General features: G+C 34.8%; 1 protein-coding gene across 1 annotated transcript in view; it reads left to right on the top strand.

Moving 5' to 3' along the window:
- Nucleotides 1–23464, top strand: part of LOC150077204 (cell adhesion molecule Dscam1-like) — a 386288-nt gene that overhangs the window by 266514 nt on the left and 96310 nt on the right. The window contains exon 4 of the mRNA XM_090385678.1: nt 778–924. Within this exon, the coding sequence (XP_090241804.1) occupies nt 778–924 (147 nt within the window). The remainder of the gene's footprint in view (nt 1–777; nt 925–23464) is intronic.

The raw sequence follows: 23464 nt of genomic DNA, 5'->3' as shown, positions 1-23464 counted from the left end.
CAAAGACGAACATTTTTCTTTCGTTCATTGATATCATTTATGACAGTTGAAGAGTTGGTAACGAGATCTATAAATAGAAGAATGCCTGCATTAGACTCAGTACAACGGATTCCATGTTTATCATAAGAAAGCAAATATGTACGAGTAGATGGAAAGCAAGAAGCACGCGAATTGCTCATTTGTTTTTCTCATCAAATATACGTCCTGTTGGCATCTCAGAATAGTTGAAAGATGAACCGTGTTGTGTAAATTCATCTTGAAGAGAACAAATGCATAAAGACAGTAAAAAGAATTTATGAATGAATGTGGTCGCACTGATGATTTCATTAAAATGGTGTACCTTTTATACTAAAACAACAGTAAGAAAAAAATAAATACTCTCAATAAACTTTGAAAAGAAAACTATATATTAATGATACAATATTAATATAATTATTTATTATTAAAATATAGAATAAAACTGTTTTAAGAATAATTTTATCCTTACTAAAAAAGGTAACCAATAAAAATTGTACATCTAATAGTATTTTAAATAACGCCATTTTGAAAACTGATTTCTTTCTATTGTTTTATACCATTATTCTTTATCTTTTATTTATCGTATTTTCTTTTGCTCTTTCATGTCCTAAGTGTTTACGAGAAGTTCTTAAAGTAGTGTTTGAAAAAGGAGTTGTGGATATGCGTCAGTTTTATTGCAATAATATTCACGAAATAAACTTTTCTCTGCACCAAGCTTTTCCTGATAAGGCTGAAGACAGTCTCTCTCTTTACTTCTAGGCAAGTACGTTGTCTTCTTGAGTGGGGAACTTCACGTACGTCACGTTGACGAGACGGATGCGGCAAGAAAATATCGCTGTCAGGTACATGACAAACTTTCTCGTGCTACGAAACTCAGCGATCGATGGGCGAGGATTATCATGACAGGTAAGTGGAAGCACTTTGTTCTTTTGTACGTTTTCAGAATATAGGCATGGGGAAAGGCCCTATTGCTCGTATAGGATGCAGAGTGTGAGTGACAACGGCGATTCTTCTTTGTCATTAGAATAATTCGGTAATAGATGGTCATGTTTAAGCAGCAACGCGAATCTAGAATAGCAATCTGCAGTTAATTATTAGAAAAGAACTATTTTAATGAGTCTTTCAAAGCTACTGCTGAATTCTGTGTTCTCCTAATGCAGCTGGTAATTGAATCGCATTCGAATCGCCATCAATTATATGTTTCTAATAATTCCTAGAAATTAGATAGATAGGCGACTAATGTAATATTTAGACATCGGATGTAGAATGGGATGTTTTGGAATCCGTTTTAAATGGATAATTAATATATTAGAACAAAGCTAAGCACTTATTAGTAGGGACTATTAGCCAGTCATGTTTGCGCCAGATGCCAGCAATCGTAGCCACAGATTAACGAAGCGAAATGTCTAAGTTAGTGAATTCATTTGCCTCGATAAATCCCAATTGTGCATCAAACAGAATGTGTTTCGCTGTTTGCCAATTGCTCATTGTTAGTCAATGTACCTTTTGTGTTTTAATACAAAGAATAGTTCTGTTTGGTAATGTATATGAACCCACTGCAGATAACGAAACCGCATAAAACAGTTATACAGAACAGAGAATGTTCTGTAGATGGTGGGGTGAACAGTATAGTGACTGGTCAGTTAAATTGCAGACGTTTGCTATCCAGTAGCATTTAATTTGTTTTTAACATCAAAACTGTTACACGTTCAGATATAAGTATGTTTTATCAACAAATATCGCTGACTGTAGTGAACCACTTTGTTGAAAATGTGTTTTCACAGTGTTGTTTCTGATTAAATAACTGTAATACGTGATGCAAACGAACTAAAGATGATCCAGTTTTACTTTACCTATCAACTCAGTATCTTTTGCAGTGAATTTCAGCATTCTGTACAAATGCTACAAGAATCTTACAACTAGCGATTGCGGCTTAAAGATATATCTTCAAGAGGGATCAAAACGGATGGCAATTAAAGCTACTAATGCCTAATTTCCTTAACCTGAAGTACTGAGACTTCGGGAATTAATGAAACATTGCTTCAGAAATGATAGTCACTTACTGTCATTCTTTTATGGCTGTATTTCTTTCGAAATACTATCCTAGATGAAACTAGTGAAGGATTGGTACGTAAAACATCCAGAATAACTTTAAAAATAAGGTATCAGTTGCACCTCTACTGAAAAAAGTAACTGAATCTATTATCAGACACATAAAAAAGAAATGTCTTCAAACTTATAGGCTTTTACTTCTAAATCATGATAGCGTAGAGTAGATTGATGAATGTATTCCGGATTCATGAATCTGATTGGAAAAGAGACTTGAAAAATTCAGAAGGATAAATGAATTTATGTTGGGTGAAAATGAGGATTTCTTCGCTCGGTTTCATATCTGGAATTATTATCAGAAAAATAAGGTAAAATATGAATATTTAGCGTCTACCTTGGAATACGAAATGAGAATCAGTTTCTGATAAATAACCACAATATCACAATAAAATACATTCCACTTTTTTGAAGATGGTAATGGTTTTCCCTGTCGTTGCTACAAAGAAGAAAATGCAGGCAGCAGTAGAAATGAAATGTTTGATGAAATAGGGTCTGGACCCTATTTATCAGTTGAAGTTTGTTTGGTCATATTTTATAGCTGATAATTATTGATTAGCTGGCTGTATATTAGCCACACCGCTGTCTAATATACAGATAATTTATATAAAATACATTCCTTCCTCTCTTTTTGCCCATCTACATGACAGGATGTCCTAAGGTGAAACATTAAAGCAACACAAAAATAAAAATATAAAACAGTCCAAAGTCCAGGTTAAAAATAACTGTAAGCCTGTTTCACCAGTTAAGATGGCCACAGAAAACCATACCAAACCACAAATCAAAAGCAAACCGCAGTAAAAGGAGAATCTTCCAACAATAGCGCATGGCTCAATCTACATCTTTTATCTCAACTGTATAAGGAATTGCTTTTTCACAGACGCTGAATAATGAAGTCCTTGAAATTTCAAAGAATTTTTCAAGAATCTACATCCCAGAGTCTGAGGAACCAGGTGCTCCGCTAGAAAATCCTGTACCACAAGGAGCTGCCTCTAGGACCGCTCTTATTGTTCGTTATGCATTTGAAGAAGATACACAAGTGGCCAAAGCAGTGTTCGAAACAATAACTGTATCATGTGGCCAATTATATTTGTATGACCTTTTATACGATATTCATTCATATTTCATGATAATTGTTGTAAAAGAAGTAAATGAGGATTCCAAATGTGTCATAATTAAGATTTCAATGAAATACTTGTATTTTATTGAATTTTGCGGCACAGAAATTTTAAGTAGCCAATAACTGTATCGTTTATCCGTTTGGACCCAAGTACTCCTGTAGATCCAGCAAGTTGCCTTTCTATGAAATCTGATACTTTGCAGTTAGGGCCCAGATAACAGTCAGTTTGCGTGATAGTGACAAGATGTATCGGATAGGCCTTCGATAGGCTGCATGTTTTCGAACTGGTTCCACAGTCCACTCGCAACCCCATGAGTCGCATAAAATCAAGCTGATTCTACCGGCTACCCGATTTGGTATTGTAGCAGGTTCTGCGGACTTCTTTAAGGGGTCAGCCCGAGATTGTTTCGTTTCATAAATGAGAACTGTTTGTATTTAGAACTCCCAATATGACAACAAAACATCGCCGATCGACATCAATCACACGTTACTGACAGGAAGTTAAGAACTGCCATTAGAATACGTAATGCAAAGTTTAGCACAGTACAGATAATTACAAATTGTGCATGCTTTACAATAACTTTGTTCTTGAACAAGTTACGCGATATACATAATTAAAAACCAGTAAGAAAGAGTTGGCCAGTGGAGAATTCATAAATAGTTGTTCACGTGGGTTTTTATTTCGGCTGATGAATGTCGCTTGTAAAAAATGATTACATATGCACCAACATGGCTCTGAATAAAGGGATTTACCTATAAAACTGTACAAAAGCTATACATCGATCTTCCAAGGTCCATTCAAATTGACAGCGTGTTAAAAGCACGTTCAAATACTCATCTATTCAATACATTGATGACAACGCAAGAATTTCCCATAAAGAGACATGAATACCAATACTGTAACTCTAGAGAGGACTCGGTTCTTGCTTATTTATTTTTTTTTATGAAAGTGGGCTTATAGAATGGAACAAAAGTAGCATGTAATCAATAAAGATGAGATTGTTCTGAATAGGAAATGTTTCCTTTGAAAGATGTTTTGTATGTCTTCGGCAGAACGAACCATATAGTAAATTGAAGAACATAACACCACCCTGGACAAGTTAAAGTGCACTTTGTACATAGAAGGTCCTTGGGAATGCAGCCATTCATGCATTCTTCAAGTCCTCCTTGTAAAAATTTGAGTTCCGAGCATTTAAAGTTCTATTTAACTATTGCCTTCTACTTTCTTTGGAACCAAATGGAAAGATACATTTCCAGAATATATTTTCATCGATATTCATGGACTATGTTTTTAAGTTTAGGCCGATAAGGTTAGGAATCGTCTTTAAAGAAAAATATCCCCAGCTATCCCTAAGCGATATTGATTTAAGCAGAACATTGCAGTGAGTGTAAGTTTATTATTATTATTATTTTATTATTTCAAGTTGAAATGTATGTTACAGTAAAGGGGTACGTTTAAAATTGTAGAATCACATTTAAAGTCATGATAATTATTAATTCAATCAACATGACATTATCGTATTTATTCAGATACCATCCTCTCTGAATTAAACCTTGGATTATCGATGTATGTCGATGATTCCAAGCGAAAAACCTCGTATAAGATGATAACCAGAATTTTTCATGTATATTTTAGAACACACATTCGTGGTAATTGGTCTAATACAGTAATTGACAAAGGACTCATACACTCGAGTGCAATTATTCATAATCTGACGTGTAGTTCCTTACTTTAGAGGCAGAAAATTATATTTTTTTCGTTATATTGATCATGATTACAAAATTCAAAGACTCATAAATGGGTTTGCTATTGCTAATTCATAAAAGGTGGTGACAGGCTTGTATTCAAACTGAAGAGGACCATCTCTAGATCAGTACAACAAATTTACTTCAACTACAAAAGGGGTATTCATCATGTATGGTATTTTCATCCTCTTTGGGAGAAAACTCAGACATCCTGAATGTGACACGGTTTTCTGATAAGTCTATTTCTATCTATCCGAATACGTAAATAGAATGCAAATTTTGGGAGTTAGAAATCCCATATGTTGCTACTCAAAATGCTTGACATAATCGGGCTGTACCTCTCTGTATATTTACGACCTAGAACCTTCGGCCCAATGCTCAAAACCGGCAACTAGTGAAGTACACCCCCATTTTCTTTGATATGCATTTATTCTTTTTCTTATGGTCTGTGTCACTGATATGGAAATTGAGTGTATTCAAAGACGATACTAAGGCTCACAGCTTCTGAAGGAAATCTTGATACTAGAATGTTTACCTAGCCGATCAAGGAAGTGCGGGTTGAGCCATAGATATTGTCATCCGGTCTCAGTTCACAGCTATTTCCTATATATATGTTTCCCTTCGCATTTTAAGAGACTTAAAGGATGACATAGAACTTGACCATAGATATTGTCATCCGGTCTCAGTTCACAGCTATTTCCTATATATATGTTTCCCTTCGCATTTTAAGAGACTTAAAGGATGACATAGAACTTGAAGTCTGTTCTGTTCTCCACGATATTCTGCAGACCATACCATAGATTTCTGCCATTTACTTATAGTGTAATTACTGTTTGTGGAATGTGTGCTGTATGAAAAGAAATCAAAGGAAGTTCATGAAAACATGTATATTTGATTCAAAATTACTCATAGTGGGTTCATGAATAGGAATTAGGAATTCACTGGATATGCGGATGGAATACAATTATTGAAGTGGAAAATAAAATATTCTGCAACATACCTCACAACTGTTAGCAGGAAAGTAAACATTCTTTGTAATATGAAAGGATTTTTTATGGTACATTAAGGTGTATGTTTTTCAAAATCGAAATTTCAAGGAAGGGTTTTGTCCATATTATTTCTATTCAGCCATTTAAATGCAAGAAAGCAAATTTCGCATTGCATTCTTAAAAACGTGAATATTTGGAACTCTGGAATAAATTCTATTCGGGATTAAATTTAAAATCTCTCCATTTACTTCTGCTGGAAGACCTACGGTTCATTTGCACTCCTGCATAAATGAACGACTACTGGAATGGTATGCAAAACTGAAGGGTGATATTCGATTTAGTACAGAGGGATAAATATGTTTGGAATATGAATATACAAAGCAATATTTTCTCAACTTTAAGCGTGCCATTATTGCTGCTGTAGTAGAAGTTGTTTTTATTCACAACCCTCATGAAAATGCTACTACAAAAGAAAGTCATTAGGAAAACCGTTGGTACATAACTACTAAGATCTATAAGGGAAGGGTTGAATTGGAATTACTTAACCTTGGGTTAATAATTCTACCAACTACGATAAATATATACGAAATATGTATCATATATCAAATGAACTTAAATAAAGTTATTAATACAAAATATAAAAGTGCGATAGAGTAATTTTAATTGAATGCAACACAAAGATAACCAACCAATCAAGCTAGCGTGGATTTATAACTAGATTGGTGAGTTTCATAGACTGAACCATCACTGTTATTGTTAATAGTGTACTAATTCTTCTTGTTAATAAAGAAAAATTTAGCAGAATTAATGAGAGACACTGTTTTGTATTATAGAGGCAAATTTAAACTAACTTAAGAAGTATACTATTATCAGAACACTTAAAAACTGAATTGTATAATTATTTTTCATCAAAGCTAATTAGCCAACGGTGAAAAATTAAAGCTGTTTTTCATTAATGAATTTATTAAAATGTTAGAAAGTAAACTCTTAGCATTATTAAGAATACCTTGAAGGGTTTCTTGTGTATTATGAAGAAAAAGAAATTCCGGCCAAACTCAAGATAACGATATTTTTTTGAATGGGAAGGGAGAATAAATCATAGATTAAATAAATCCATAGATTTATTGAAACCGTAAACATTTTGTTTACGGTTTCAATAAAATGCTATAACCACATTTGAAAAATATCACTATTTATTCAGCCACTCCCTAGATAAAATGTAAAAACAAACCCACGTAGTACACCGCAACATATTTTAATTATTATCAATCTTGAGCTTTCCTTGCTATCACTAGCACACTTATAGAAGTCTGTTTTCCCTGAATTTATTATTCATAATGGATTTGCTGGAAACATTCCTCTAATGGTAACGAAGTTTGTAGGGATGAGACCGAGTGGTAAATGACATTTAAGGGAATTTTTATAAATTGTTATTAAAATATTACAGCTATTTATGCACAGTATATAATTAATCTTTTTAAAACCTACTAGTAACATTAAGACAAATTAAAATATTACATAAAAGAATATAAACACATAAACGAAGTACTTGTGGCCGTTGTATATTTTGATAAGCGACAACAAGATCCCATGTTTTCAGAATAAATTCATTTCGATCTTTGGTTTCTTTCCTCAAGCTAATCATCAGATTTTTCTTTAAACTGTTTATTTGAACGTAAGTATTCAGAAGTACATTATAGACTCGATGTGTATTGGAATGTATTGTACTGAGAATGGAACTTTTGTACTGAGAATGGATCGTTTGCCATTTGTTTACATGAAGTTTTTTCTGCCTATTCTGGAGGATAAAGGAACTCTTCTGCCAAATAGTTAGACAGAATGCCATAAGGAAAAGATATCTTTTGTTGGAGCAATGGCAGTCAATATACTAAACTTGTCACCTAGTTCATTAAAAGTAAACAAACTGAGTGCAAAAAATATTTCAACCATCGTCCCATTTCTGTATTTTGACTATAATGATTCCTGAGATTTTTGTCCTCCTGTATTATCCAGTATCAGCAGCGCCTAAGATGGAATCGACAACCTGTTATTTGGCATTCCGAAAATATGCTGAATGAGCACTTCTTTCGAAGTCCAAGTGAATTTTAGTCAAGTTTAGCTCATGACCAGTTCACGAGCTAAACTCAACTTTCCATACAGATTTCCTTTAATGTGGTCCACACTTCAGTAAGCGTCACTTAAACCTTTGACTGCATAAACACCATTCTGGTTTCTTAAAATTACCATGTTTTCTTTACTAGTAAATATGGGCACACTTCGATTGCAAATATTTATGGATCTGACCTTATTGGTTGAACACTTTTGACAACATAAAAATAATAATCAAAACATCTGCGTGTCCTGTTATTGTAAAATCTTAGTCTTCATTAACTCATCGATATCCAGAATGTCATCTTCACTTGGTAGACTTTATCCTTCGTACTTTTGTTTCTCACAATCCTGCAAGGAATATTTTGCGATAAAACTAATATCATTAGTTTCATAAAGTTGTGTGTGACAGGTTCGCTCTGATTGACATAATTAAATTATATATTAGTCTCAGTCAGCCTATAGCATTCAAGTGAAATTCATCACTGCCACTTAAACCAGCGGCTTAATTCGGATGCCATGTGTAGTCATACAGAGATGATGGATATCCTAATTAGCAACTACAAGAGTTCGTATAATTTACTATAAACTTCTCCAAAGTTGTTACATTAGTAGATCGTATACTTAAATAATTTATAAGAATTACCACTGGGTCTTCAGGGAATCGTGAATAACATTTCCGTTAATTTGAATTATTTATCTTTCGAGAACTGAGTTCGGATTTGTCCTGCATGTCCGCATATTTTTTTCCTTTCATTTCCTTTAAACTTATAAAATGTTTGTGTGTTCACTTCGACAATATACTGAGTTCTGTTCCCGAAACTTAAGCTAAACAGAATAAACAAATTTAAAGAATTACATGATAATTTTCATCAACGTAATTTTTGCAAATGAAAGACAAAGAATTTGAATGCATAAAACAGAACAATTTCGGTAGAACTTTGTTTCGTGTGTTCCAAAGGAAAAAATGTATCTAATTAATATTTGCAGTAGTTTAAGCGTGTTTATAAATATTATCCAATTTTATTTATTTATTTAAACAACAATATGGAAACTTTAATAATAGGAATTAGATGAAATTCTTGCAAAAGGAAGCAAATAGGACCGGCTCGAGATGCTGAGCTAAATAAGTACCACGATTAGGTTGCCCGTGATAAGCTGATACTACGGCGCCTGCTGAATGCCCACCCCACAATTGGGGGGGGGAGTATTTCCAGCAATGAGCTGGTCCTGATGACGAATATCCGGTAATTTATGAACAGGCAGATCGATCCATTGTAACCTTTAAATAGTCAGAAACCTGCCGATGCGGTTCGCATTCTCTTCTGAAGTTATTGGTCTTCCTGATGATTTCTGCTTCCCAAAAGACGCTTCCTGTGTCTTTAAATTAATTAATCCAGTGATTAATTATTTTGTCAGTAGGAGGTTCTCTTCGATGTGTACGTAGAAAATTACAGTAAACAAGTGACTTGAATCGTGAACATACGGTGCGCTTCCGTTTGAATGGGTGCGTGCCCAAGTACTTGATAGTGGTTGGCATGCAGTAGAGCATGATCTCTGCAACTGCAGCGCAGTAAGACAGATATGACAGAATTAAAACCTTTACCATTTTATACCATAAATATAATAGGAAGCCTGAAGGTTTTTGTGGAGTTTGGACAAAGGAATACGAAATACCAACCAGGTCTGTAATATTACCAAAATATCGGAATCCCATCACATTTGGAATTGTCACATAGATTTGAGGACGACTCACACGGCTGAATTGTTCCTGATAACGATTCATAGCAAGGAATCATGATCAGGAACAAGCTCTCCAAAGGTGAAGATCCTAACAAGGATCTGCACCTTTGGAGAGCAGGAATAACCTGGAACTGGCATGGGACTTGACGCTTATCTTCCTACATCCTCACAGTTAATGTCTGGCTTGAAAAACTATAGGGTATTCTGAAGGAAGAACCTTTGCATGCGCTTTAGTTTGTTCGGGACTGGAGAAGCGATTTATGATCTTTGAGTGCTCTAAGGTTTACTGGGGTGGTAGCATCTCTGTTGTGCTTGGGACTTTAATCCTATATGAGAACAACCCAGTGAGAGTGAAAATTGATCAGACTTGAATTCTCAAGGGAGGATCAAGTTCTAGATAATACTTCTGGAGATGGTAAAAGGTGTACTCGACAGTACTAGATGCCAAGGACAATTCTCAATTGTCTCTGTGCAACAGAAGCCCTAAGGGCTGAGGTATAGAGCCACTGGTGACACGTACTGAATAATTAGCATGGGATGAGAGACACTAGACTATGTCACTTGATATCTTCTTGTGTGAACACATATCACATTCATTACTTACTGTGGAATTCTGCTTTGAATTTACGTTTTCGTTGACAAAAGTGTAAATTTAATGAAGTGGTTAGGAGACCATTCAGAACAGCAGTAGAATTGTTCCAGGGTGTCTTCTAACCACTCACTTTCATTCATATATCGGAGGACGTTTTTAAGTATCCCATGCCATTGGCCAATCAGATTAGACTGGGCCCTCGTGAATACAGCTCATATTATTTCGACAGTTTTTAGCCGGCAAGATTTTAAATATATAAAATGTTTATTTATCAGCATCTTTGTGTGTGGTAAGGCTCGACAATTAGCCACTTAATTACTCATGGGAGTTCTGAAGTTTTTAATCCTTCGAGTAAATGGCATAATGAAATAGTTGCTCTAGCTGAAAATTTAGCAGGTATTTTGGTTCCACTATTAGAAGATCGAAGGCTAAAATGCAGCAAAGGGAATGATAAAGAAGCTGCCAGTAAGGTGGGGCATTTTCTTGATCCGAAAATCACTTGGTGTTAATAGTTTCTTGCTTTTTTTTAAAAATATTCTTTGATTAGTGACATACACTATATCGTCTCCAAACTTTTTAGCTCCCAACATTCTCAAAGACTGTATGAACTCAACGACTGACGATGATGTCGAACTAACCTAGCGATCAAAATGTCCGTCTACCAAGAATGCGACTCCAGCTCAGAACTGAATAAAACTAATTCTGGAAGAGCGCTTTTGTTTTCAGAAGTGATCGGCTGATATGTTTTATATATCCATACTACGTTTTCAAATATTGCGTATAAATTGTACATATGCATTGAAATGCAATTAAATATGACATAATCCCAATACTTTTATCTCTTTTCTGCTCGATAAACGCTGCTAAAAACAAAGCAGATGTTTAAAATTTTATTTCATTTTTTGAAACTCTAAATCCATTCCAAAATTGGTTCTTAAACATGTCCTTTTCTTTCCCCCCCATTTTATTATTTAATTCGCGATACGACAGAGGCTTATTTTAAACAACAAATGCAGTTCAAATTCAGTTGACGTTTGCAGCTTATCTAAAGTGACACTGAATAGACACTTTTCGTGGATATTTCGAGAAATTTCTTATTAAATAATTCATCTGAGAGAGAAAGAGACTGCTTTACTCTAAGTACGCCATTAAGTAAGCTTTCTAAACAGTTTTCACTCGTCTATCCAGTAATTCGGAAACAATAATAAAAACAATCCATTATTTATGCATTATTTTTTCCTTTCCAATATATACGCACGATATTTTATTTACGGTCCCTTGTTACTTACTCTTCGTTTAGAGAACGTCTTCGGCAAAATGGGATTGTCGAGATAGGAGGAGGTATAAGTGTTTCCTTCGGGAGCCAGGAGATGGATGACAACTCATTCAGTCGTGACGCTCACAATCAGCGGACCTTTGTGTTTTTCTTTTCTCTCCGATAGCTCTACCCTATACATCCATAATGCTTAACAGCTTTGGGAACAAGTGTGTTTGTATATCGAGACCTTCTCTGCAAGTATTTAAGAAATATATAAGTTTTCCTCAAAGGAGAGCCAAAGAGGAAGTGCATTTGTTTTGTTTGTTTATTTTGCATTTTATAGATTCAAGTTTTTTTTGTGGACTCGGGCAAGAACGTTGAGAAGCTTCCAATTTATCGAGTATAGAGAAATTCTTTATACGTTTCTTTTTTTTTTTAACACGCTAAAAGAAATCTAGAGAGGTGTTTCTTTGGAGGTTACCCTTCACTGTTCTTTCACTGGCTCTAACCGAAGTATAAGACGTCATCAGAGGCGTATTTATTTTGAAACTACACAAGGGATTTAAGAGTGTGGCTGTTGGACTATCAAGGAAACGTTATTCTTCTTCCATGCATTTCTTTGGATGGTTGAAGCGATCATTAGTTTACATCATAAATATTTAAAAATACATTTCCGATGGCATAACATTCCTAGAAAACATTCCTTTAAATAAATCTGTCATTGGCAAGTTTTAATATTTCCCGTTATTTTCTTGAAATGGGGACTTTAACCTGCTATGGTAAGTCCCTCTAAGGAAATCTATTGAAGGTAAACTCTTTGAGAGCTGTCGGATTTTGAAATTTTCCAGATTTTAGAGAGGTATACTTAGTGGTTGAACATATGACTACAATGGCCATATACCTTTTCAAGTATTCTATACACTTTCGCATATTTTCGATCTCTGCGACAAAGGGCTGATGATAGCAGCGCTGAAATGTGTAGGCTGATCACGTTCTGCCATCAGAAATTTTATAAAAACAGTGCTGTTCCATACCTGAAATCATATACGCCTGACGCCATCTTGTATTCTGCCTAATGCGCAGACTCTAGGACACGATTACATTGTCAAACTATTATTGGATACTTAAAAATAACGTCCAGGTCAGTCCTGGACTAATCCTGATCAATCGTACTTATTATTAATTGTTACCTGAAATTCATTAGAAAAGAAGTACGAAAGTTTAATTTTTTTATTTTCATCTGTTTTAATGAAACTGGCAGAATATTAACCTGTAATACTTAGCATAAAAAAGATACACAATAAAAATGATAATCTACAATATGTATAAAATCCCTCGTAATAATCATAATGTAATCCACTCTATTCTCCCTCTAATTCTTTTTCACGTATGCAGAAATGGTGTGGAGAAAATTTATGTAGAAATCCTTCTTAAAAAAAATATTCTCCTTCATAATAGCAGAATGATCTTTCCAGATTCAAGTAAAAATAAGAAATCAATTGACTATGGAGACTCAACAGCGGTGATCAGTGCTCGAGTGGAAGTGCTGCTAAGAATTTTTACATGACTATGCCCTTGGCCATTTTCATTTGACTGTGGGATGCAGTTTCGTGAAATAAAGAATATAGAGAAATGTCTTTATGTAATGTTTCTCTTTGAAAGAAATATCGCACCAGAGTCCTTCGTATTGCTAATAAGAACTGTTCAGAAGAAGGAAAAAATGTGCTACTTGCGAAGGCATGAATACGTGACTATAAAACTTCGACGGCTTGCACCAAGTAAGTACATTTTTCATCTAGAATGGACTACCGGCGTTAGGAAAATAGCTACACAGGGAAAACTCTCAACTAAGGGACTACATTCAGAGAACATATGGGCGGAGGATATCTGTGAGTGGTGGACAATATTTATATAGCTGTCCGTTTACAACACGATAGGGATAAGAATGTTGTCAAAGGGTAGCATTGAGGTCATTCACACAAATGCGTCCATTTGCGTGATTCGAGGGGAGAGAGAGAGCTGTATTATTGAATGCCAACTTTGATTTCCGTTAGCTGTATTAAAAATAACCACGAATTGTTATTTCTTTATAGTTGTACTCTGTTATACTTTATCCTTCTGGCCAGGCGATTATAGAGAGGATGAAATCAGGATTAATATTGATGATAATAATAATTTGCGTGACAGAGAGAGCCTATGACTGACAACCTCCTGCTAAAACGGCCTGGGTATGTTCTTTTGGATAGAGATCTGGAGAATCAGGTTGCCATTCCATATGGCTATTTTTTTCTGTGACGGTCCTGAGCTCTCCTAATGAACGTGCGTGTATTCATGTATTGCAGTGGCTCCTAGGATAAAAACCCATCTCCATCTAGAATCCCTGTGTTGGTACAGAACATCTGTAAAGCCTGAAAAAAAGTGTCATGTAAGTGTGTGTTGTGTTGTGTTGTTTGTGTCAGGCCACTTTGCCACCAGGACAAAGAGGCGAACCTTCACCTCGATATTTCACAGGTGACAGTTCCTCGCAGGAACACCTGCTGATCTTTACAGCTATTGACAGTGAGTGATTGCAGAGAGAGAGAGAGAGAGATTGCCATTAAAAGACCACCTCCAAACATCAGTGTTTGCGATGTCATTGGGATGGACTCTGGTTCCACGCTCTCTTCAAAATGTACGTCGAGAATCCGATTGAGGATCGCATCTTGATCCATTAGTGAAGAGCATTATGACCCAATGCTCCTTAATCCAATCAATATGCCTAAGTACCTTCTGTAGATGCACGTTCTCTGAAGAAAATTGTTGTTCTGTGAAGTCACTGACGGGTTTGCTATTAGGGTCAGATAAGATAATGAACATTCAGCCGAATATTCATTATCTTAACATTTTACCTAAATGCATCAAGGAATGAGAACATCCCTTGATTCGATAATTAAAGAAAGCAGTTTACTTTTAATCTTGTTGGTGGTGTTAATTAAGTTGTGACTAATCTCAATAATTCTGCATGTCATGTAGAGGACCCCAGATGTTTTAAAATATCTGGGGTTAATACACTTTCTTACAACGCTTAAATATCTACATAACTGAAACAAGGGTACAGTGAATGTAAAAGGTCACGTCTTCTTATAGTGAGTTTTTTGTTATCGAACTTTCTTTGTTCTCTGTAATTCTCCCTCTTCTTACAACGAGATCATGCTCTCTTCCTGTCAAAGAAGGATTTATTTCTTCATCTGTATGTGCTCCAAAGTATGAAGTGTCGCTTAACACCTTGGGAATTTTCTAGTTTCCAACGACAAAAAGGATTATCGAAAACATAATAAAAACTTGTACCTTTTGTAACTATAGAGTATTCTTGGAAGCCAAGATTTTATCAGAAATGAAAACGAAAAAAAAAAGGTTTTGAATTTAAGCCTTTGAAGAGGACAATTTTTTTTCCACGTATTAGTGAACTGGAGAAGGATTACACTTGAAAAATACTTCTAGAACAGTGGTACGCACGTATTGCAATAAAAAAAAATACTTTAATGTGGCAATGACAGTTCATAAATAGCATACCAGCAGACCAATTCATGAAAGATATCCAAGGTATAAGATTTCTCTCCGAGAATCCCATAAAACCAGCATTACTAGTTATATGAATGGTTGGTTTATTCATACGCTTACTTTTTTTTAAATAAAATTGTTTATCCTCACTTGATAGATGATACTTGACAGTATCATTGTAAGCGAAATAAGCTTCGAATCGGGTCCCCATTATGTCTGAATTGGCTGCTGTGTGTTCTCCCTGTTTACATGATGTTATATTTAGAATCTGTTGATTCATGTTTTGCTTCAGAATTCCAAAGTGACATGAAATTGTTTGCTTTCATCAATAACGAATACCACATCGCAGTATATCATAAATAAATACATAAATGTACCTTCCATAGGACTTTTGTGGAGCAGTAGAAGGTATAAGAAGTTGTTATAATATTGTGGGATGCTGTAAGAAAAAAAGTAAAATACTTGTGCCTAAAACATTATCAGGCTTAAAGTAGTATTGATGATTCCGCTATGACATTTTGTGGTGCGTGTTTCGTTTTTCGAGTGCTCTCCAAACTGGAGGAAATTTAGAAACAAAATGAATAATATTTTAATTAATTTTTCATCTTAATTAAATACTATTTTAGACAAATTATTAGTTGGATTAAACATTTTAAAATAAATTCTACATAAATTATTTTTATTTTGTAAATAATAAAAGCATTCTCTTAAATTATAAAATAGAATATGTTCAGTATAGGTACAGTTGGATTGACAAATATGTAAAATACTAGAAACCAATTTGAAACCACAGTTCTAGTGCATCATGGAATACTGCTTGTACATCAAGAGTTGTATAGTAGTAAAAAACAAAGTGGATAGAATTCAGTTCTACGAGGTTCTGAGAATGGAGTATAAACGACAAGTAAGAAACTATTTGACACCCTGAAGTTCAATACACTTATTGTATTTAATCTGCAAACAGTTTAAACCTTCAAAAAACATTCTTCAGGTTGGTCATCAAACCAAGCTTCCACAGCTGCTTTTCGTCATCTTTAAATCGAGTTCTACGAAGAAAAAACTTGAGGTTTCTCAACAAGTAATAGTCACTTTGAGCCAAATCTAGAGTGTACGGGCTATTTCGTTGTTCAAATCCACATTCATGCATTATAGCCTGTAGAAACATGTTTCCTGAATGGGTGCATATCGTCATGGAGATGTAAAACCAGATGACCTAACTTTATTTGTTTTTATTCCTGAATTTTAGATTTTAACTGTGGCATAAGACTGGCAAAATATTCTCCTGTTATTAAAATATATCTGGATTAGCAAGAATTAATTTGAAATTCTCTTTTGATGACTCCATCCTCTGATGTTTTCCATGAATTGAAAGATTTCATTTCTGGGAACATCTTGCACAAACATCGAATATTCTCAACTGACATTAAGCACTAAAAATGCATATTCTGTAATTTATTAATAAATTTTATATACCCTGTTCTCAGAACTTATCATCCCACGTATCATGTCATTTTGTAATTAAGCTGTTAATTAAAATTTAGTATTCTAAATACTTTGAATACAACTTCATAAATGGTTATGGTTATCGTTTAAACCATTTTCTGTCCTAAATATTATCTTTCAAATAGAATGTACATTCTTGTTACCGCAATAGTTGTCAGAATATTTGTAGATAACCACCATTTGAAATAAATATATGAGTTTGTCTATAAACGTCTTTCGTTTGACGATTAAAACGTCTAATATTGCATTGGTGTCTCACAGCATTATACATACCATTACCCAATTCCAGAGATTCTTTTAAGGTAGTTTCATAAATTTATGTACGCTATCTGTCTTTCGGAGGTATGTTGCGTGCTCCTTTTGATTTAAAATAAGTAGGGTCACTGTTAAATACGAGACCATTTAGGTTCAGGTCAATAATTGAAGGAAATGACATTAAATATACAACTAACGGCAGGAAAGTTAATAGATCAAGATTAGTTTACAGCTCTTTCGATAGAGAAGGATGGAACAAGTTAAGATTGAATCGATTGGGCTGATTGAACTGAATTAGAATTGAGAGGGAATAAGAATAGAAAACTGATAATATCATCAATTTCGGGGAAATAAAGCAGTTCTAATCACAAGAGAATTGTATTTTTCAATTTTGTGGCATTTTCCCTTTAGAATTTGCCTTTCAGCTTAACAAAGAGACCATTCATTTGAACGGCTGTTCCCATGGGATGAAAGTCGGTGAGTTGCAGATTGCTGTGCGTTGCTTAATCAATAGATTTCCCCAGAGATGACCCAGATCAAATGCCTATCGCTTTCGAATAGTTGTCGACATTCTCGAGGTGAGCATCTTTGTACCTTTTTCATTTTACTCTTTAATCCAGATGAAATCTTTGTGATAAAATGTACAACCGAATGAAGTTTATGAGTTGCAGTCTGATATTTTTAAATATGAAATTAAGCTCAGTTCTCAGTATGTAAACCGCAGCTAACTTGCTACAGAGAATGTCATTATATTTTAATGCTAAGTTTATGTAACTTGATGAAAAGAAGTGTATTAATTATAATGACAGGAGGCCTGCAGGGAGGTCTTAAATTTCATCTAGATCAGGAGCTTCCAACATTTTAGGAAGTAGATAAAATGGTGGAAGTCGCGGACCTCATGGCTTCTTGCAAGATAGTGCCTAACCACTAACTTTCGCAATGAAATTTAATTTTTGTTATTAAAATTTATGTTTAACAATTCGTCTTTTAATAATTATTATATAACACTAATAACGTTCTTATTACATGGTTATAATAATATTGTTAAACACTAAGGAAGATGCATAAAATATGAAATACTCGTATCTGTAAATATATCTCAAATGTATGGTGGAGTCAAGAAAACAGTGCGTAAAGAGAGAATAGAACCCTGGGGAACTCCAGTATCAGTTGAGATGTTGAATACAGCCATTTACCATCAGACGAAGTAAACGATTGGCAAGAAAACTTGTCAACCAATAGCAAAATTCTGAAGGCAGACATTAAGATGATCTTTCTGAGAAGGTCTTTATGCCAAACCCGATTGAAAGCTTCAGAAATATCGAGAGCATTGACATGATCACTGTTCAGTATTCTAATCTATTTCGAAAAACGAATAGAGGCATTCAGTGGATGTGTTCGGTATGGTAGGAGATTTACCAAGGTCACCAACACAAGAGTTAGAGAAAAAGTAAGATGCTAATAAACTAGCTTTATCATTAAATGAAATGCAGTAGAATCATCAGATTTAGAGCGTGGAAGTATGGATAGAAGTTGGCTGCAACTTCTGTCCATCCTTCAACTTATATGGATAGAAGTTGAAGCTTTAGCAAAAGATTACACAGCTCAACTGCCGTTTAGACAGGAGGCGACATTTCTGCTGATGAACTTTTAAAAAAAATGAGTTTAAATTTATTAGCTAATTATTTACAACTATTTTAGTGTAGGTACAAATAAAAGCCCCTAAATGCTTCTTCATGCTTAGAATGAGGGGGCAAATTGGTATCAAAACAGTAATTCCTACTTCTGGCTGGGGAAATTCCAAATCAATGTCTGGGAAGGAAGTGAGTGCTACAATTGCCTTCCTACAGCATCTGGCGGTATTGGAAATGATTTTTAACCATCCTCAGCAAGCGGACGCTTTGTTTCTACGTTTCAGTTCATGTATCCGTGTTTTGTTAATGAGATCGACTGTGTAATATGTGATGAGAATAAAAATAATCAATAATATACTCAGAAAAATGAAATACAATAAAGCTGACTAAAAAAGAAAATTCTTCTATTCCTTCCGCATATTTGCACCTTTTCAAATGCCCTTGGTAGTACGAATAGCGCGTTTGGCAACTATTTCTCCATTTGATTAATATTGGAGTCAGGCAATACATGTTATAGCTTCGCTCTCTTGGTCCCAGTCAACCAAGCAAGCCCTGCGTGATATATAGGGTTCTCATCCACTGAAATGAAGTCCGGAAAGAAAAAAACAACTTGTAAAAGAGCGAACATGTGTTACAAGGGGCAGAGGGATCATCCTGAACCCGCTAAATGTTCGGTTGTGGAGACGTGATCTATGAGACTATTGATGGTGATGCATGTCCGCACAATCAAACTACCGCCTCCATATCCGTCTTTTTCCATGCTATGCGAGTTATATCGGCCTCTTCAGATGAAGGTCTACGGAGAAACAGTTTGTAAGCTGAATCTTCAGTCCTGATTCATCTCTGTAGAGAAAATGCCTCTATCTATTCGCATCCAAGTCAAGTGTCGTAAGCTTCAGGTCAAGCAAGTTCCCCTTTCATTATAGTTAAAGGGATGCACACTGTGGTCACGATGCATAACATGTTTTTTCTTAAATATTCAGTAAAAACTTTGCAGTTTTTTCGGTGCAATCTACGTACCTGTAAGTTTCGCAGTTTATGTTGTTGCAATTAACCTGTAAGAGTAAGCTGTAATAATAGCTTAAGACTGTGAAATAGGGCTCTAGGGCCTTCCTGACACAAGTTTCGTGTCATTGGACTGCTCAGATAACAGTTTGATCAGTGCTACTTTATTAATAATTATTCTGTCTGGAAACTCGCGAGAGCGCAGAGTCTCAATCCACTGTGTCATCCAACTGCCACAGCCATTTGAATTCTACAAAGAAAATTTGCCTGTTAGAAATAATAGTTATACTAGGGTGTCCTATAAGTCTGGAATCATAGGGAGAAAAATGGCAATGCAAATACTTCGGGCTTCTCGCTGGCCATTCCACAGGCTCTCAACCTCCTATCCAATTACCAGGAAACTGTTGGCGCAAAATTCTCATATATGGATTCTATAATGTGCAGGGGCATCAACTTTCTAGAACCATGTCGGAAAATCTCCATCCTCTTTCAAAACACTGGGGAATGCTTCCTCCTTGAGCGTACGTAAATAGGCGTCTGCAGTGACATTTTCTTGAAAAAAGACGGGCCTTCGATATGGTCTTGCCACATCATACCATTACACGGGTACCACCTTGTTCCCTCTAAGAATTAAATGTGAGGATTGTTTTGAGACCAGTAACGAGTGTTATGTTGAATTATCCCACCGTTTCCATAAAATATAGCCTCGCTGAAGAGAATTGTGGACCGGAAATTTGCATTTTGAGCATACTGTTCTCTAGCCCATTCACAAAATTGCATCCATCGGCCTGGATAATCTTCGGCTAACTTCTGCAAGATCTGAAGTTTATATGGATGATATTAATGAGCCTTAAGAATGTGGTGAATTCGAAGAGACTCTTTGGGACTTTTGCATAAATGAGTAAGGATGGTAGTGGCTGTGTCATCTTTGGTGATCCTTCTCGAAGGTCCACTGCGTGGTTTATCCGCTATTGGGTGAACAGGCGCAATATGGCCCAAGAGGCTCTTGTGCCAAAAATCTCAAATACAACAACAACAAACTGTATTGGTCCTGTTTTCCCAAACTTCGTAACAAGTCTGCTAGCACAGATTATGTTATTGGCTCGCGAATAATCGGAGTGAAAGAATCTCTTTCACTCCGATTTTCTACGAGAAAAATTATCTTGACTGATTCTTCCTTACACAAAACATCTTCGGGCTGCAAATATGAAAAAAATATCTTCTTCTTCAAGAGGAGTGTTTCCATTTATAATGGGTTTCCTCAGCCTACAAGTTATTTTTGGTATTAATTTTTTTCCCGCCATAAAGTGCAGTTTAAGGTGTCTTGGTCAGTTAAAACCTCGGGCTGTCATGCACTCCCGTACTCCATCCATCCATGTCCTCCTAAGTCTTCATCTTCTCCTTCTTCCTGGAGGCATCCATTCCAGGATAGCCTTTGAATATCTGGTTTCTTGCATCCGTTTTACATGAAAAAAATATGAATTAGTTATTTTTCCCTACGATTCCAGAGTTATTGGACACCCTGTACAATTCCTATATTACAGCGTCATTACTCTTGACACCATTCACCCTGTGCTTGCTGGCTGGGTATCTCGTCTAGATTTGTGAGTTATATATGTGATTATACATCGTGTAAAATATATATTCCTAATTGAAAAGTGATTGTTAAACTTATAAATTATGTATTGTTTTCAATTAGTATTATTATTAGTATTAAATTTACGGATTCAAATTAATGTAGAAAAACGAACTTTTTGTTTTTATTAAAATACAACAAATATAAATCGCATTTGTGAGTTTATGCACTGGAAAGTTTTAAGAAAGAGTCACTGCATATTGAGTAGTAAATCAAAGCAAAAATCCTTCAATAGCATAAAAAAAACCTGGCTACTGCTGTAATCTGTATATGAGTATATCGGTACTGTCTTGTGCTGATATCCTTTTCCTTTTCTGAGTCGCCTTCTAGACGCAGTTAGAACCGAATATCCCCATGTTCGTGACTACAGGTATATACAAACATCACGCAGTAGCCTGAGAATGTTCTAAAGTGGTCCATCTGTCTCCAGACTTCCCTGAATTTCATCCAATTGCTCGTTTTTAGAACTCTCTAGGCTCCCATTTCCCTGATATTTCTTCATATGCCTTGTTTATACTTACAGAAGATAAGTGGCTGAAACGTGACGATGCGAATATTAAAATAAAGTAAATACGAAAAAAAAAATCTTTTGTAACAAAAAAAATCCATTGCGAGACTTAAGAAACAAAAATTGGTGCTGTTTACTACATCAAAGAAATAAAAACGTTAAAAAACAGATTCTAAAGAAAGATAACTCATTTGAATCAATGGGAAGAGTAATACGTAAACAATCAACGAGTTATAATTGATTATTAATAAAACATATGAAAGGAGAAAGGTTTTTAATTGAATTTTCAGTTAATAAAGTTTTATAACAATTAAATAAATATAAGTATCATTATTCACAATTAACTGAAAAGTTACAAACTCTTTTTATATGAAAATTACTAAATAGTACAACAGTGATTTTTATTAAAACTAATTATATCCACAGTCACTAACAACTGAACAAATGACATAGGCAAGCATTTATGGGTTTTTAAATGTACAAATACTAGAAGTTGTTGCATATGTACGCAAAAGACAATTTTCCATTTTATTAAAGGTTTATCGTAACAAACAAATTCATTTAAAGACACCCCTCCTCCACTCCCAACCGAATTTGTTCCTGAATACATAACATTAACAAAATGACAGTAGCATTCCTTGGATAAAGATGTTTATAAAAATAGTTTCTTTATTGCTGCTATCAAAACTTTTGATTTCTTCTGAAAAGTGCCCAAAGAGAGAAACGAGATGAAAACTTTAGCCGACTAGATAGTAGAAGATGGAAAATTGATGGAAATATGTGATAGACCATACCGAGATACACTTAGCGAACCTTAGAAAAATAAAAAGAGAAGAACCGTGCTTTAAATCTAAAATTCGATATAGCGGGTATGGAAGAGAGACAATAGGAAAGATTGAAAGAGATGGTCGAAGAGAAAGCTTTGGGACTGAAACCATCGATTATTTTTACCTTATTGTCTGTTGCACTGTTTCTCCTCTGGCTGCCTTGCTGTCCGCTTGTGCGTGACTCTCAGAGAGAGCGGAAAATATTTATTTGTAAGCTACGGCTGTGATAAAAGCGATTTTTTTTATGATAGAAACAAAAGTTGTAATGCGGAAAAAGTCTTGGATTTTTCACAACTTTTAAAGTCGAGTATTCCGTAATATACAACTCTATTTAGGAACTTTTTACATGACATTACACTCTGTGAAATGAGGTGATAATAACGTATAAAAATGTAGGTACACCATCTTGCAATAAAAATAGAGAAGCAACTTCACAATTGGCATTTTCATTCCATTGCGAATTGCCTAATATAGATCGTTCAGAAATTTGCATTGTTTGATGTTTATTGGTCATCAGGAAAAATGAAACAAAATTATAACATTAATGAAAAATTTTCTATTAGTATCTTTGAATAATTGACTTAATTTAACTCATTTTCTGCTAAATTTACGGATGTATAAAAGTGCACATTTCGATCTGTCCGTCCGAATGTAACAACTCAAGCTATAGTGGATGTTTATAAAAAAAAATTATTTTAGCTGTGAGAAAATTCAGCTGTTAAGCGTGGAGATGAAAAACCAACGTGTTGTTGAAATGTATCTTATTCATTGGTGAAACAGGATGTTTTTTCTATTTTTATTGTATTTTTTAGATCTATTGGCTATATCTATCTATTATCTAATAGATTTTTTAAATCTTCTGAATCTACCCAAGT

Source organism: Mastigoproctus giganteus, chromosome 12 (assembly GCF_048544385.1).
Source record: "Mastigoproctus giganteus isolate SK-2022 chromosome 12, ASM4854438v1, whole genome shotgun sequence".
Lineage (NCBI taxonomy): Eukaryota > Metazoa > Arthropoda > Arachnida > Uropygi > Thelyphonidae > Mastigoproctus > Mastigoproctus giganteus.
This window is presented reverse-complemented; position numbering and strand designations above follow the sequence as displayed.